This window comes from Petaurus breviceps, unplaced genomic scaffold (assembly GCF_028583685.1).
Source record: "Petaurus breviceps papuanus isolate PSGF00001 unplaced genomic scaffold, PetGlider_PUasm1.0 129, whole genome shotgun sequence".
NCBI classification, from domain to species: Eukaryota; Metazoa; Chordata; class Mammalia; order Diprotodontia; family Petauridae; genus Petaurus; species Petaurus breviceps.
The window spans coordinates 2154536-2172627 of record NW_027185665.1 but is presented as its reverse complement, the minus strand read 5'-3'; the positions used below and the strand labels follow the sequence as shown (position 1 = coordinate 2172627).

The 18092-nt window shown below is 36.5% G+C and overlaps 2 protein-coding genes across 7 annotated transcripts in view; one reads left to right on the top strand and one right to left on the bottom strand.

The window, feature by feature from the left end:
* LOC138172773 (activated RNA polymerase II transcriptional coactivator p15) overlaps positions 1-18092 on the top strand; it is a 216636-nt gene that overhangs the window by 48914 nt on the left and 149630 nt on the right. The window lies entirely within an intron of this gene.
* Positions 1-18092, bottom strand: part of LOC138172744 (zinc finger RNA-binding protein) — a 76116-nt gene that overhangs the window by 42975 nt on the left and 15049 nt on the right. For 4 of the 6 annotated variants that reach the window (XM_069102569.1, XM_069102561.1, XM_069102599.1 and 1 more), the window contains 3 exons: positions 14735-15017; positions 13617-13761; positions 11900-12118 (listed from right to left, as the gene is read on the bottom strand). In XM_069102569.1, the coding sequence (XP_068958670.1) occupies positions 11900-12118; positions 13617-13761; positions 14735-15017 (647 nt within the window). The remainder of the gene's footprint in view (positions 1-11899; positions 12119-13616; positions 13762-14734; positions 15018-18092) is intronic. The other 2 variants (XM_069102578.1, XM_069102590.1) reach the window with 2 other exon arrangements.

Here is an 18092-nt window from a genome sequence, read left to right as displayed (position 1 = left end):
AAAACAACTCACATTATCCCCATAATATTTAATTCTGTTAACACACTAAAACCTCTGGAAGTGAAAATTGCTAACTTGAAAATTCACAGTATATTTGGTTTGAGGTTTTTTCTTGAGAGTTGAGAGATAGGGACAGGTTATTGGGAAAGAAGAAATGCTTCTAAAGCAAGGAAGGGAGGAGATACCTTTTACTTAAAGAGATATGATTCTTCTGGTTTTGGCCTTTCTGATATTTGAAACCTGTCATGCTATCTTCTCTACCACCAAACCAAAAAATAAAAATAAATCAGGAGAAAAGGTGAGATAGGTAAGAATTTGAGAAGTAATAGTCAAGTAAGCCTGAACCTAGAAAGGGAAAGAAATTACATGATAGGAAGGTGAGTGATATATAAAAGTTCAACTGGGTTTGTGTGTTGGACTATGTTGCTGGATAGACAGAATGGAAGGCTTTGTAGATGAAAGACATGAAAGAAGGAAATCTGAAGGAGTGGAAAGCCTCAGAAATGAATACACAGGAAAAAATTGGTAGAGCCCACCAATCAAAGGTGTTTAAAGTGGTCTGAAATAAAGAGTAAAAATTATTATTCTAATGAATACCACAACAGATTAAAAAACAAAACAAAACTTTCGCATTTTTTTTTACTGAACTGACCAAAAGAAAACTATTATTATTCACTCTCAATTTTTATGTATGCACACACAGCCTAATCCGTTCAGTTATTTACTAACATAGAAGGTGCAATTACACTTTAATGAATACCAATTGTGATTAATGGGGATCTTCCATACACAGGTTAATAGCCCTTACTTTTCCAGACTGGCTCATGTGGCTACACATTCTCTTAAATGCAAAATCCTGGGTGACGCAAAAAACAAGTTCTTAAACATTTCCATCAACCTAACACAAAGGTATGCTTCCTAATACTGTATATAGGCACTGTAACTGAATTTGATAATCTGTAAATGGCATGTGACCACCTTTTAAAAATGTTCTAGTGAGCGGGAGGGTATGGAGAGGAGGTGGATTGGGGTTTCTGACAAAAACAAGGCAGCTTGGGCTTTGTGTCTAAAGGTCCAACTACCAAGAGTTCTTTAGCTAGAGAGAGATAGAGTGGAGACCAAGAGATCTGGTGAACAGACCTTCAAATTTTGTATACCTGTCTATGTATAGGAGTCCTTAGGAAATCTCAAATTAAAGGGAGGTTAAGTATCCCCTAAGCTGGAGGGTGGGAGGGAGGAATTGATCTTAGGCTCCAAATTTTAATTTTCTTCAAAATAGAATGAATTATTTAGTGAACCAGGTGAGATTACTTTTCAAACCCTTCTATACAGCAATTCACAATTTGTCTTTCTATCTGAAGCCCAGGTACTAATAACTAGGAAGTAATCTTCATCAAAAACAAAGCAAAATAAGACACAAAACTCCCATAAATCACTAATTCAGTATTCTTATTGGGAAATAACATTTTCTGGACCTGTGATTTTATTGGTATGGATGAGGCATTTCTTCTACAAATGCAGATCTATAATTTATAGTCTTAAAGAACTTTGTCTACGCCAAGAATTTAAGTAACATGTGTAAGGTAGTATGGTTAGTACGTGTTAAAGGCAAGACTTGAATTCAGGTCTTACTAATTCAAAAGCCAGCACCATATCTATTATGTTGTATGACCTCAAACAGGCAAAAATTAAGAAAGTCATACATTAAAAGGTAGCATGGCTCGTGCTAGTGCATAGATAATTGTCCTTGAAATTAAATCCTACTTTTTAGTATCTACGAGCTACGTGAATGTACAATTAATTTAACTCTTAGTACACTGAACAATTCTCTACAACTATAAATTACAGAGGAATTGACAATCTGTATTAGTGGAAGGCATTTCTAAACCAGGGAGTTTCCCCACATTGATATAACAAAAGTCTAAGGAAAAATCTCCCATAAGCCCTGCCCTCCTGTCCTGTCCCTCCATCAATTTATGTGTCATTCAAAAATAAATATAAAATGACATCTTTTATTCTTTACAAGGAGGGTTATTCTGTTTTTTTTTACATAGCATCTCCTCTAATTTGTTGTTTATGTATACTGAACACATAACTAATTATATATAAATAAAAACTTGTCCTCTCTAAACCCAGACAAAAGTAAGCATGAACTTAAGTATAAAGTAAATATTTGTTTATGTATGACAAAATGTGACTATATGCAAATAAAATCTGAAAGGGAAGTATGCAATTGGGGAGGATAATTCACAATGGAGATAGGTACAAATAGAAAACAAATTAGGCAAAATTTTTTTATAAAGGTTTTCTCATATAATTTCTTTCCTTAGTCCAACATGTTTCTCCTCACTGATTCCCACATACTTCTTCAACTTCCAGTCTTTGCCCTGCTAGACCTCTTCTACATCAAATTCCAACTTGCTACTTGATTCTGTTTACATACAATATGACTGAATTTGTGAATGGCTGAACTACAGCTTAATAGTTGTTAAAAAAATAAACCAAAACATATCCTAAAAAGCAGTTTGAAGAATAAGCTGGGCATTTAAAGACTCAAGGGAAAACAAATTCTCTACAAGAACTACATATGAATACCTAGAAGAAATGATGTAAGAAGTTAAAAAATGAAATAAGAGGTCTAGAGGAAAAAATTGGGAGATTAGTTTAGTAGACAGAATGGGAAACCTTACTCAAGTAACGGACACTACTAAATTAAAATCAACTCAACAGAAATAAATGACACCAGAGACAGCAAGAAATATTAGAACAAAATCAAAAGGCTGATAAAAAAAAGGGGAAAAATAAAAACCTGAACACTGTATTTCAAGAAATCATAAATGAAAACTGCTCAGTTCTATTAGAACCAAGAGGACAGTGATGTCAGTCAGAATCCACAATCACTTTCTAGAACAAAACAAAATCTTCTGGGAATATCAGTCAAAAAATCCAGAGCTACTACACCAAAAAAAAAAAAAAAAATTGTAAGCAACCAGAAAGATACAATTCTAATACCAAGAAACTATATAGGATCACTTAAGACGTGGCAGTTTCTACTATAAATGAGAGATCTTAGACTACAATATTCCAAAAGGCAAAACACATAGGTTTACAACCAAGAATAACTTAGTTTTGCAAAGCATTTTTAACTTGCAGGATTATACTACAGGGGAAAAAATTCACTTTTAATGGAAGATAGGACTTTCCAGTATGTTATTTGAAAAGACCAGAGCCAAGGAGGGTCTGTGAAATATAAACACAAATGTCCAGAAAAAGGTATACTGATTCAAACAACTAGAAGCTATAGACTGTACTGTTAACACTTTTATACACAAAGAAATCCTTACTGTCTTAAAAAAAATTACAGAGGGAGCTAAATAGGAAGAACAGAGGATGTAGAGTTAGACTGGTTTTTTCTCAGGTTCTGAATGGGGGAAAGAGAAGGAAAAAGGACAAATAAAGTAGGGCAGAAAGGAGGAAGGAAATGGAACTTTCTATTTCTCATAATTGCAGTGTGTAAGATAAAAAGTATACAAATATAGAAAGAGGTGGCAGATTAGGCACTAGATGAACCTCATTCCTTTGAACCAAAGAAGAGTTAAACATGTTCAGTTAAACATAAACTGCTCCCCCTCCCTCAACACAGGATGGTATAGAAATACATCAAAGTCAACAGGGAAATAGCAGGCATAAGGGAGGAGGGAGGATTGAGAAGGAGGATAATATTGCAAAGGGAAATATCATAAAGCAAATAAAACTTCTAGTCTTGAAATAGTTATTAAAAGGGTGGGTAGGTGGCGCAGTAATAGAGCACCAGCCCTGGAGTCAGGAGTACCTGAGTTCAAATCCAGCCTCAGACACTTAACACAAAAACTAGCTGTATGACCTTGGGCAAGTCACTTAACCCCAATTGCCCTCCAAAAAGCAAAAGAAAAAATAAAAAAAAAGAAATAGGGATTAAAGGGTAGCAGCGGAAGAACCAAAATATAAGGGGATGCCCATCAAGTAAAGAATTTACCAATTTATGGTAAATGAATCTAACAGATTATCACACTATAAGCAATGATGGAGATGATTTGAGAGAATCTGGCTAGCATAATTAGAAAAAGAATGAGATGTATTACAATTTATATAATGATAGCAATACTGTAAAGAAAAAACAATTTTGACTTGGGAGCACTGTAATTTGGCTACCACATCCCTGGAGTTTTCAATTGGGGATCTTTTTCTAATCATGTTCAGTGGATTCTTTCAATTTCTGTTTTGCCATCTGGCTCTAAGATATTGGGGCAGTTTTCCTTTATAATTTCTTGAAATATGCTATGTTCTTTTTCTTGATCATGGTTTCAGGTAGTCCATTAATTCTTAATTTACATCTACTCGGTCCATTATCCAGATCAGTTGTTTTTCCAATATATTCCACAGTTTCTTCTATTTTTTTCCCCATTCTTTTTATTTTGACTTTATTTTATTGTTTCTTGATGTCTCATGGAATTATTAACTTCTACTTGCCCAACTCTAATTTTAAGAAATTATTTTCCTCAGTGAGGTTTTGTACTTGTTTTACCACATGGCCAATTCTGTTTTTTAAGGTGTTATTTTATTCAGTATTTTTTATACTTCTCTTATAAAGATATTACTTCTCTTGTCATAATTTTCTTGCATTGCTGTCATTACTTTTCCCAATTTTTCCTCTACCACTCTTAATCTTTAAAATCAGTTTTTTGGGGGCTGAAAAAAAAAATCTTTCTTTAGTTCTTCCAGAAATTCTTGTTGGGTCCATGTTCAATCTACATTTTTTTCTTTAAGGTTTTGCTTGAAGATGTTTTTACATCATTGTCTTCTGAGTTTGTGTCTTAATCTTGCCTGTCACCATGGTAGCTTTTTATGATCAGGTTCTCTTTTTGTTGTTGTTTGTACATCTTTCTAGTTTATTTCTTGATGTTGAATTTTACATTAAAGTTGGCTCTGCTCGTGGGGGGGTAGGGGCTAACCACTGCCCATAGCTTCAGGCTTTTTCACCAAAGCTAGTGCTACATGGGAGGGAGGAGCTGTCTGTACATTCTCTTTGTTCCCAAGGTGGCATGACCTCTCAGAGAGAGGCGTGGTCACTTCTCTTCTCTCTGTATCTGGGGCTGGTAGAGGCCTGGTTCCCCTGCAACCACAAGTGCTGGCACTTCTCTCAATCTAGAACTGCAACCAGGGTCCCTGCTCTCCTGTGACTGCAAGTACTCCTCTCCCCCCCAGAACTGTAACCTAGAAGCGGGTAACGGGCAGTGGAGGTGCTAAACAGCTTCTGGTCCTGTGCCCAATGCCAGGACACAAGGACCCTGGTAATCTCTTTCTGACCAGTTGTCCAATCTCCTCACTGTCTCTGGGAAGCAGGAGTTCCCCAAACTGCTGCTGCTGCTACTGCTACCACCTGCAAGGTGCACAATTGAGGTTGCTGCCCGTTGTGCTTCTGACTAGTCCCCATCTGAGTTTCACAGGTCTCTCCTTCTGATCTTCTAAGTTGTCTTGGGCTAGGAAAATGTCTCACCCTGACCTTTTAATGACTATGCTGCTCCAGAATTCAAATTGAGGCATTATGTTAGTAGTCTGGAGAAGAATGCTGGGAGAGTTCAGCTGAAATGCTTCCTCTACTCCACCATCTTAGCTAAAAAACCTTTGAAAAAACCAAAAACTGATCCATGTAATGACCAACCATATCTCCAAAGAAGGAAGATGAAGTACCTCCTGACAGAAAAGTGATGGACTCAAGGTGCTGAAATAATCACATTTTTGGATATGGTCGCTGTACTGATTCATTTTACTTAACTATACTATTTGCTACCAGGTTGTTTCCCCATCTTTCTCTTAGTTTTTAATGGGGGTGGGGAGGAGGAGAGGGGAAAGGTACCTGGAAGAAAGGGAAGCAATAGTAAAGCACCCAAAAAGGGGCACTAAAGCTTTTTTTTTTTTATTAACACACAGAAGAGCAAAAGGAAGCACAAACAACTGTTATGACAGTAATATGTGGAATTTATATCCTTTGCCTCCTCCCAAAATAAGAAAGCTGTATGATATGGCAATTCAGGCTCCTATTCAATCCTCTTTTTTGTGTTATGCTCTTTATACAGAAATACTTTTTGGGTGGTTAAATTAAGCATAAAAATAAAATCTTAAATATTAAAATAGGAAAACAATAGAGGGAACTTATTTTGAACCTAATTCTGACTAAGAAACTGGTAAGAAATGAAAGGAAACCGTGACTATCAGAGTTTTTCATGGAACAGAAGAAGCAAGCCATATATAGAATGACATACATGTTAAATTTGAGGAGGTCATAAAAAAGGTAGGTAGAAATGGACTAATATTTTGTAGGGAAGTTGGTCCAATAAAGACAAGAATCTCTCAAGAACAAAATTCTAAACACACCAAGAAATGATTCTGAGGAAAGACTAATATAGATATACAGGAACCCCTCTCTTCTTTCCAAGCTGACTTCAAGCTCCACTTCAAACATGAAACCTCTGCTCAAATCATCCCCTCACCTCCAAAGGCAAGAACCCTCCGTAATGGTAATGGTAATCTGTAGATCTTCCCTGCCCCTTAATAAGCCAGGAGGGGATTTGAAGATCTTCCTTGCTTTGAAGATAAATTCTTCCCCTAATAAGCTGAATGTAGTCACATGGAGGGTGTGGCGGGAGGAGTTTGCCGAAGGGTGGAGCGGAGCCCACAGGAGCTGGGCGTCACAGTCTGTTAGAGGCCTGGGAGGAGAGTTTGTTTCCGAGGTAGACACATAAGCTTGTGAGTAAATACTGGTTTGTGGGAAGGTTAAAAGGATGGTCCGGCTCTCTGCTACACTGTGGTACCTTAACTTCTATGTCGCTATGATGGATTCAATTTCCTGGTGTTGGGATAAATGCTTTGCTTCTGCCTCCTACATGGAGAGTGTTATATCTTGTGATCCAGCATACTTATAGTGACTATGGGCGCTGTGAATATTGCATTGGTGCTACACCCTCCCTCCCTATTTTCTGCTGGTTTGCATGTTTTTATATGTTTACAGTATATATTTAAATATGTACTTCTTGTCTCCCAGTTAGAAAATAAGTTTCTTGAGAGAAGGAATTGTAATATTCTTCATATTTTATATATGCACCTAGGGTAGGACTTTAAATGTTTTTAAATTAATTTAAATTTTTAAAAAGCTTACATAAAAACAAAAGGGCAAATGTCAGATTGAATACAGAAGAGTAGATGGCAGAACTGTGTCAGGAGAAAAAAAATCTTGTACACGAACATAAATGAATATTAACTGTGTTGTAATAAACAAAATATGAAGAACAGAAATCTAGTTATGAGAAGATATATAAATGATGCAAAGCGAAGAGAATCAAGCAGAATCAAGAAAACAACATACACAATGACTACCACACACACGGGAACAAACCAAGTGAAAGTGGATGGTATGACATTTTAGTAACCAATCTTGACTCCAAAGAAGAGACAAGAAGACAACCACATTCCATTCTTTGAAGAGGGAGGGGACTGACAAAGTAGGGAACATAGCATGTAAGTCTGGACTTCGTGTGAAAAGAAAGTTTAAGTCTTTTTCATTCTTTGTTATAGAAGATGGGTCCCTGGGAGGAAATGCGCAGAGGGATATACTGGAAAATGTAGGCTATATAAAAACAGAAGACAGCAAATAAAAATGTAATGAACACTAATGCCCAGAATCAGCTGAGGGTGGTAATAATAATAATATTAATAATGATAATCAATATTTTGTAGCACCTACTATGTACCAGTCAACTGTACTAAACACTTTACAAATTTTATCTCATTTTAAGCTCACAACAATCCAGGGAGGTAAGTTATCTATTATCTCCATTTTACAGAATAGGAAACTTAGGCTAAATGAGGTTAAGTGACTTGCTCAGAACCACACAGCTAACAAGTACATGAAGTCAAATTTGAACTGAGGTCTTCCTGACTCCAAGGGGAAGGGAATAAGCATTTATATTGTGCCTACTATGTGTCAGATATCGTGCTAAGTGCTTTATTATCTAATTTCATCCTCACAACGACCCTGTGAGATTGATTTTATTGTTGTTGTTTGTTTTTTGGTAACCTGCCCAAGGTCACACAGATAGGGAGTGTTTAAGGCTAGATTTGAACACAAGTCTCTGACACTAAGCTGAGTGATCTATCCATTGTGCCACTCAAACCTTATCTAAAACTATGCTGCTCTAACAAATGATACAGACAATAAAAAGGTAGTTTTAAAAAGATCTACATTGGGGTTAATAGGAAGAATAAAGAAGGGAGGGGACTGCTCCTTGAGGCTGATGGTAATAAGAAATCAGTCTGCTTCAAGTGTTTCTACCAAGGAAGGTAATTTCTGGACTGGGAAAGAACAAAAATGGTTGCAAATAATTGACATGTTCTGGCAACATACAGATGCCTCCAAGTTCTAATTAGTAGGTCTAGAAAAACAACACCCTAGAGTACTGAAAGAAATAACAGATGCAATTGCTGAAGTTCTGCCGATGACCTTCCAGGAGCCAAGATGGTGGAGTTAAGCAGGAAATCACCTAAATTCCCCCAAATTCACCTCCAACAGTTATAAAATAAATCCTCAAAGTGAATTCTGGAAAAGCAAAACCAATAAAAAGATGGGGTGATTTTCCAGCCCAAGACAACTTGGAAGGTCAACAGGAAAAGGGCTGTCTCACTTGAGTAAAAGGAGAACACAGTCCAAAGCAGGAAGCATCTAGGCAAGCCAGTAAGAGGCCCTGACTCAGCAAGCCAGTAAGAGACCCTGAGCCCCAGTGCAAGTCAATGAATGAGGCCCTGTGGTCCTGGGGCAGCAGCAGGTGAGAGGCCAGCGCCACCCCCCAATATCTCCCACCTTATGATCCCCAGAGCAGCATCAAGTCCCCCATGAGCCCTGCCAGAGGCCACAGCACTAGGCAAGCAGTTAGGCACCATGTGGCCCTGACACAGTGCCGGGCTAGTAGCCAGCCCCCTATCACACCTATAGAACACCAGACTAGCATTCAGGTCTGCAGCCCCAGGCTTAAGGGACAGTGGCCTCTCCACCCTAGAAGCAGAGCTCAACTTTAGCCTGGAAGAAAAATGAACAAAAATTTAAAAAGAACCTGACCACAGAAAGTAATTATGCTGACAGGGAAGATTAAAACACAGACTCATAAGGGGACAACAATGTTAAAATAACTACATTCAAAGCCTCAAGTAAAAAGGAGAATTAGGTTCAGGGCCAAAAAGAACCCCTGGAGGAGACTTTAACTGAAGAAAATAACTCCTTAAAAAAATTAGAATTGGACAAGTGGAAGCTAATGACTACATGAGAACATCAAGAATCATTTGAACAGAATGAAAAAAAATCGAAGAAAATGTAAACTATCTCATTAGAAAAGTAACTGACCTGGAAAATAGATCTTGAAGAGATAATTTAAGAATTAGTGAACTACCTGAAAGTCATGATTTAAAAAAAAAAAAAAGAACCTCAATGACATCACACTTCAAGAAATTATCAAAGGAAACCACCCTGATATCCTAGACCCTGAGGGACATTGAAAGAATCCACCGACCATACCTCCTGAAAGAGATCCCAAAATGAAAACCCCAAGAAACACTATGCACAAATTCCAAAACTCTCAGGTCAAGAAGAAAATATTGCTAGCAGTCAGAAAGAAACAATTCACTAGCATGGAGTCACAATTAAGATTACGTGGGATTTAGCAGCTTCTACATTAAAGGATGGGAGAGCACGGAATATGATATTCCAGAAGGCAAATGAAGTGCTGCTGATGCTATCTGCAAGATCTTGGAGAAGAAAAGAAGTGCTATGGGACTAGAGAAAGGCAAATATTCTAATTTTCAAACAAGGGAAGAAGACTGAAAACTACAAAGGAGGTCAGAACTTATACTGTTAACAAAATTATTATGGAAATTACCTGTGAATACTTAGAGAAGTAGTAATTAGTAAAAGCCACTATGGGTTGGGTTGGGTTATGTTAAACGTACCTATTTCTTGGGGAAAGTAACTGCTGGTAAAATGGTGTAGATTTGTATACTTGCCTCACGTTATGTTTGTGGATGAGGAAAAGATATAGGCTAGATGGCAGCATACAGAAAAGTTAGATTTAAAACTGGGTGAAAAACCAGACATGGATCCAGGTTAAGTTGGAGGGAGGTCTCTAGGGGAATCCTCCAGGGATTTTTCCTTGTCATTATACAGTCTAACAGCTTTATCAATGATTTGAAGATAAATGATATACTTATCAAATTTACAGTTGACAAAATTTGGAGCAACAGCCAAGATATAAATGAGTCAATACAAAAAAAAAAAATAGTGACGGACCAGAATAAGCCAAATCTAATAAAGTTAGATAAAATAAGTATCTATCTAACAAAGATAAATGCAAAGTTCTATACTTGGTGAAGAAAAAAAAATTAACCTCCCAACTACACTATGGTAGAGGCATCATTAGGTAACAATATATCTGAAAAGGATCCAGGGAGTTTCAGTGGATAGTAATCTCAATAAGAACCACCAGTTTGACATGGCAGTCAAAAAATCTAATGAACTAAGAGGCATAGTTTCCAGAATAAAGCAAGTAATAGTTTTGTCATATTTTGACCTTGTCAAACTTCTGTTTAATACCAATCACTTCATTTTAGCAAAGACAATCTGAATTGTGTCCAAACAGGGTTCCTAGGATTGTGAAGGGAGTAAAGAACGTGCACTATATTGACTAAGTGAAAGAACTGGGCATATTTAGATTGAGTAAACAAAATTTAGAGAACACAATGATAGCTGTCTTCAAGTGTCCAAAGAATTGTCATGGAAGAGGGATTAGGATTAGACTTGTGCTTGGCAAAACAAGCCAGAACCAGAAACAATGAGTGAAATTCCAGATCACCAAATTTAGACTTGATATATGGAAAAACTTCCTAACAAATAGAACTACTAAAAAATGAAAGAAGCTGCTTCATAACCGTACTTGAAGGACTCAGGTAAGAGACTGAATGACAATTTTATAGAATTCTTAGTTTGGTCCAGATTAGACTAGAAAGTCTCTGAAGTCCTCGTCAAGCTTAAGACCCTGTGATGTTAACCAAAGGTGGTGGTGGCAATTCAGTCGTTTTACTCAGGTCCAACTCACTGTGACTCTACTTTGGGTTTTCTTGGCAAAGGTATTAGAATGATTTGCCAATACCTTCTGCAGCTCATTTTACAGATGAGGAAACTGATACAAATAGGGTAAAGTGACTTGCCCAGCATCAAACAGCTAGCAAGTGTCTTAAGGCCAAATCTGAACTCAGGTCTTCCTGACTCCAGGCCTAAAGCTCTATCTACTGCCCCACCTAGATGCCCAGGGTAGGCATAAGTAAAATAGGATGAGTGAGCATAGTAAAGCAAGATGTCCAAAATCAGATACAAAATTGGTGTAAATTGATAATTATCTTGCATTCTTACATTACTGGATCTACTCGCCACCTTGTTGCTATTTCCTTTCCCCTAAAATGATAGCTATTCTCCTTTCAAATACCTCTCCCCTAGTGGCAACACAATAGGTTAAGTTTTTGTTTTCTTGTTTTTCCAAATCTCTGTAGCTGTCTACCATTCATAAAGGACAGAATGACAACAAAAGCAAATTTTTAATATCTAGTCCATGTATACAAAGTCTCTGAAATTTTCTCTTACTGGGGAGAATTATGTTCTGTCACAATTTACAACTAAAATCTTCTATTTGAAGAATATAAGTTATCTTTACTATTTGATTTCTATAGCAGAACACGATCTCATGAACACATGTATTTGTGACATCTAAGAAAAGATTTAAATTTGCTTAATCATTCATTTAAAAAGATCATATATCATACTTACCAGAATAAGTAACTGCAGTGGTACTATAAGTAGCACTCTGGGTATAGGATGGCACAACAGTAGCTGCAGCTGCTACTGGTTGTACAGTGGACGATACAGGATATATGGAGAAAGTAGTTGTTGCTGGACTTGGTGTGGCTGGTTTTATGGCTGTCACTTGCCGAGTTTGCTGGGCTTGAGTATACTGAGTTGCACCTTGGCTATAACCTGCTTTAGGAGCTGAACAGAAGGGGAAAGGGGGATATTAAATAATTGGAAGGTATAAACCATTAAATAAAAAAAAAATCCTTTATTGCTATAATTATGAAAACATGAACATGATCATAACAATTAAGAGATCTTATGTTACCACGAGGCAAAAATTCTCCTCTATACAATGCTAATTAAAAATAAGTGAAAAGGATAAGACAATATTAGGCTGAATTAGGAGAATGACCAAAACAAAGGATATTATAGCCTTTATAATACTCTGTCTCTTAAGATCTATTCAAGGCACCTTTCAGAAAAACACTTTGGCAAACTGGCATTAATAAACTAGCAGAGAATAAAGTGATCAGGGTGGTGAAGAAGCAAGTATCATGTTAAATAAAAGGTGAAGTACCTGGAATAGCTTAGAAAAATTTTAAGGGAACATGACAGCTTTGTCCATGTATTTGAAAGGCTGTCATTTGGAAAAGGAATTAAGATTTGATTTGCTTGGTCCCTAAGAGAAGAACTGGAAAGGAGTAGAAGTTGCAGAAGGTAACTTTAGGTTATATTTCAGGAAAAAGTTCTAACTATTAGAGCTACCTCAAAAGTGTAATGGGCTGCTCTAAAAGTAAAAAATTCAGCCTCAAAAGAGGTCCTTAAGCAAAAGTTTGGAGATAGACCTATTAGGAAATTCCTTTTCCAAGTACAGGTTGGAGTAATTAGAGAGATAACATGGGTTATCTCTACAAACTCAGACTCTGTAATACCAGTCAAATATTGTTATTACAAATGCTATCATTTTGCAAAAGAACACTGAGCAAGATAAAAGTTAACTAAAGTGTCAATACTAGAAAAGTTAGACAAACTTTTTAAGAAACTGTATTTTATTAATTTGTTATACTCAGAAAAAACTTTACAAGTATTAATTTCACTACTTATTGCCACTGAGTTAAAAAAAAAAACTTCAAAAGTCAACACCAATGTTTTTAAAGACATAAATCAAATTTTTCTGCATTTAGGCATATCCTACTTTCCAATTTCCAGATAGGCACACTCATTTGGACACAGTTTCTGCTGTGGACAGTAATGTAAACCAGTAGAACTATATTTGGAATTTGAATAAAATTGCATTTTGGGGAGAAAAAATAACTTAAACCAAGAAATCCATAAAGTAGGAACAAAATATTACCAACGGGGTCCCTAAATGATTAAGCAGTCTCAGCTAATATTTCAGCTGTTACTCTTACACATTTATTTCCAGCAAGGAAAAAGGGCATGGTTAAAAGTCAAAGCCACTGTCCTCTTTTAATATCTTAGACATTTACAGAGGTATGATGAGTATGATTAGAAGCTGGCAATCTGGACCCTCTATGCAATTCAAGTCATGTCTTCTGTGATGGCAGTTAAAAAAAAAAAGGAGCTTCATGGTATTAAAAATCAGATCCCTTCACATATAAAGTTAGAGGTTTCAACAAATTGTACAGAGTATAATTCTTTACATTGAGAAAGTTATTTTAATACAACCCACCTGTCTGGTAGTAGGATTCAGCAACGGAAGGCTGAGGCTGAGCAGCAGCAGCTACAGCAGCTGCAGTTGCTGTTGGTTGTTGATAGTACTGCTTACTATCATAAGCTACAGCTGGGGCAGTAGATCTCACATATGAGTATGAATCCTTTAAAAAACAAATAGAGAAAATCTTGTCACAAGAAAACACTCAAAAGGTGGTGATGGAGTAAGGGGCAGAGTTTACCAGAAAATGGTGATGAAAGAAAACAAAATCAGAATGAATATACACAGGAATTTATCATAACAACATGGAACTAAGTTCAGCATGAAGTCCATCAATAAAAGACCTATCTAAGAGGATCTGGTCATGGAAAAAACAAAATGACTCCATTAAAAGTCAAATGTGCCTATGCAGTATTCATGAATTAGACTACAGATCTATTTAAGTATTAACAATTTAATAACTTCCTACAGAAAAATACAATGAAAATTTGTGACCAATCTAGATTTTTTTTTTGCTGTTTATCTAATGATGCAAATGCAAATCATTTTTCTAAAGCTTATGCAGTGCTCACTCTTCCTCCCTCTCCCCTCCGCCACAATCTAATATTCCTTTCCAGAATGTATAAAACTCTTTGAGATCCTCATTATAGCTATTTTTGGCAAACTTCCTTTTGTGATTTTTTAAAAATTTTGAGTTGGGCATATCAGACTACAGCTTCCTAAACGAAAAAACAAAAACCTGTGTATGAAAATGAAAAAGTAGTTATTAACAGTACATTTTCAAATACCAGATAGCAAACATAACGGATGATTTATATGTTTTTTATACCACACTTTAAAAAGGATACTGAAGTAGAAAAGGTCTAAATGAGAGATCAAAATTATCCAAGATATGGAAAATTAATCTTGTGAAAAGAAATTTACAGGGTTTGGGTTTGCTTAGGTTAAACAGAAATCTAAGTGGCAACCTAGTGTTTGTTTTCAAATACATATGAGACTTTCCCTCTCCAATGGCTTCCAAGGTTTATATCCCTAATGCTTCTGAAGAAAACAACAGGCCTTGGAGCTTAACTAGATGGACTATTTAAGGCCCTTTCCAATTCATGTCCATGATTCAAAAGCATCAATTTCCTTACCTGGTAATTCTGTGTAGTGGCTGGAGGTGGTGGAGGTGGAGCTTCTTGTTGCCTCTGGGTATAACCATAGTCTGTTGCCGTGTGAGCGGTGGGATAGCCTCCATAAGCTGCAGCTGTTGCAGCAGCTGCAACAGCTACTGGAGCAGGCCTGGCAACGGCAACTGTGGCGGCTGCTGGTGCATAGGCGGCAGTAACTGTATGAGCAGCTACTGGAGCCTGATGGACAGTGTAGCTAGCAACTGTCGTTGGATGAGAGTAGGCTACACCCGAAGCTGGCTGCTGGCTATGTTACAGAATAGAAAAATAAATTTAACACCATTTAATATTAATTCTTTACCTCAACACATTTAAATAAAACAGTGTCGTGAGTCACATAGACAAACAATTGGAATGTGATATACTATTAAATACCACTTATTGTTCTGGAATCTTTAACTTAAGTTCAATTCATGTGATAATGCTTCAGATCATACAATAATTTAATGCAATTATTAATTATATATTAATTAATAATCATTAAGAAGCAGCCTCCTCTGATGATGGAGTGAGGAAATCTATACCAAGAAATTAGGATTAGCAAATTAAACTCAACGTACAGAAGAAATCTGAAGTTGAAAATACTTTTCCTGGCTATATAATAAAAGCTCCATTAATTCTAAAGGCACAAAAATTTAAACAAAATATTCAATATTCTAGGTCGTTTTTTCAGTTTTCTAGCAGTGTCTCTTATGGACTGCACATGACACTGTGGGTTCAGATTCTTTTTTTTTTTTGGGCAGGGCAATTGGGGTTAAGTGACTTGCCCAAGGTCACATGGCTAGTTTGTGTGTTAAGTGTCTGAGGTTAAATTTGAGGTTAAACTCAGGTCCTCCTGACTCCAGGCCAGTGCTCTATTCACTGCGCCACCTAGCCGCCCCCCCCCCCCCCCATAGGTTAAGATTCTTGGTATTGTTGCTAAACTTCCACTTCTCTTTCCTAATATTTGCTGTAGTATATAACAGCAAGATCCAGAGCTGGAACTAGCTACTAGTCCTGGGACAAGAAAGAGGTTATGAAGAGAGCAGAATGGAAACAGTGGGCATAAGGCAGTCAATTTGAACCAAACTGTTTCTGGTTCAGATTTTAAAAAAAAATACTTTTTTCTCTGGTCCTAGCCTCATCTGGTGCATATAGTCTGGAGAAAGATGGGAAAGGTTCCACTGTATTTTGTACTAACATTAGGAAACATATCAAGAGCTACAACACATTCACAACACTGAAGCCTTCTCCATCATCACTGAATGCAATGGGGGTGGAACTACTAACACGACTCAGCCAGTGGAAGAGTGAAGTGTTTAGGACTCATTTTCTATGACAAATTTCTCTGAGCCCAACTTCATCATCCCTTAATTTTAAATATCTGTACCACTACTGACTTTTACTAGCTTTTGATAAGACCAATAAGCAAAATCATTAATTGTACATACTTCAATCTACATTGCTTATGTTGAATTATTTAAAATCAAGTATTTTCACCGATTATAGTATTAATATGAATCCTATTAAAAAAAACTAAATAAACTTTATGATATTTACAATAACCTTAATGACAGCATAAACTTAAACAATGACCCTTGGGTATAGAAGAGTAATAAATAAATCCACTTTCTTCCTCCCCCAGGTAACTCACAGAATCTAAGTTGGAAGAGGCCTCTAAGGCCATCGAGTTCAACTTACTCTATAATATACTAGACAGGTGTCATAAAATCTTTGCTAGAAGGCCTTTAGTTTTGGGTCAGTTCTAATAGTTAAGTTTTCCCTTATATCAAGGCTGATTTCACCTCTCAAGAAACTTCAACACATTGCTTCCATTTAGTTCTGCCCAGCAGTGCAAGCCAATAGAGCTTTTCAAACACTTAAAGAAGGCTAACTATCAATCATGTCTCCTCCCAAAATGATCTTTTTTTTTTGTTCCAGCTAAATATTCCCAATTACTTTAACCAATTCTTGTAAGACACATTTTCCAGTTCTTACACTATTCTAGTTACCTTTCTCTAGATACACTCTATCTATGTAAAGACTATTACCTCCTTAGTTTTTGACACTAAAATAATGCCTAGCCCACTCTCCTGCCATCTTGAACTTACACTTTATTTTTTTTAGAACATAATTTATTTCAATAAACATTTATTAAGCACATACCATGTGTCAGGCATTGTGTAAAGTACTGGTAATATGAAGGCAACCAAGGATGAAATTTGACATTTATCCTCGTTTAATTTCATTTTTATTAGACTACTGGTTTTGCCTCTGAAATAGTTTTGATCCTGATTCCATCATCTAAAATGTCAGTATTTTGCTTATCCCTCGCAACTTAGTATCATGTACAAATCTGATAAACATGCCAACCAATTCAATACTTTTTCCTCAGGCAATAATACTACTAGCATAGTAACAAGTTTGGTTTCCTGCACTCCTTCAAAGTTGACATCTAGCAATCAATGACTCTTTTATGGTCAAGTTATTACATCATTTCCAAACACACCAAACTTCATTATTTGTGCCATGTCTTTATCTTATCCATAAGAAAAGTATGAAAGATTTGTCATATGCTAAAGGAAACTATTTTTTTTTTTACAATTTCTCTGACTTGCTGGTCTAGTAATCTTTGTCAAAAGGAAAATTAAATCAATCCAAGTGGCCTGTTTGTGACCACACCATGCTGGTTTTTTATGATCACTGCCTCTCTTCTACATATTCATCATGCATCCCTGTATGCAGATTTTCTAGAATTTTGCTAGAAACTGAACTCAAGTTCTGGCAGATTCATTATTCCCTTTAAAAAAAAAAAAAAAAAATGTCTTTTGCATTTTGCAACACCTTCTCTCACCACCTTCTAAGATCACTATGAGCAGCTTAGCAAAGACATCCAACAGTTCTTTCAGTACCCTGGAATATACACTCACTGAGGGAACACTGGTGATTTCTTACTATGGTACCATCTACCTTGAGCTCTGTCTTAGGCAGCTTTAGCTCTCCTTTCATTTAACCAATTCACCTTGATTGGCTCCTATCCCTTCCTTAGTCCTCTTCTTTCCCCTAAATATAGCTTTTAAATCCCCACAAAAATCCTTTTTTTTTTTTGTCCTTACTTTTTACTCTTCAATCTCAGCTCATTCTGAGTCTACACTTAAGGTATTTAACAGTCAACTATGCAACAAATTATCATTCTAAGTACTAATGTATGAAGCAGAATGGTAAAGATGGAAAAGCCCTAGGCCTCCTACACCTAGGAAAAGTAACTGAACTCTATCAACACCCTCCTTTCAGACCCATGAATCTTGCTCTAAATCTTCTATCTGGCTTCAGTGGATCTAAC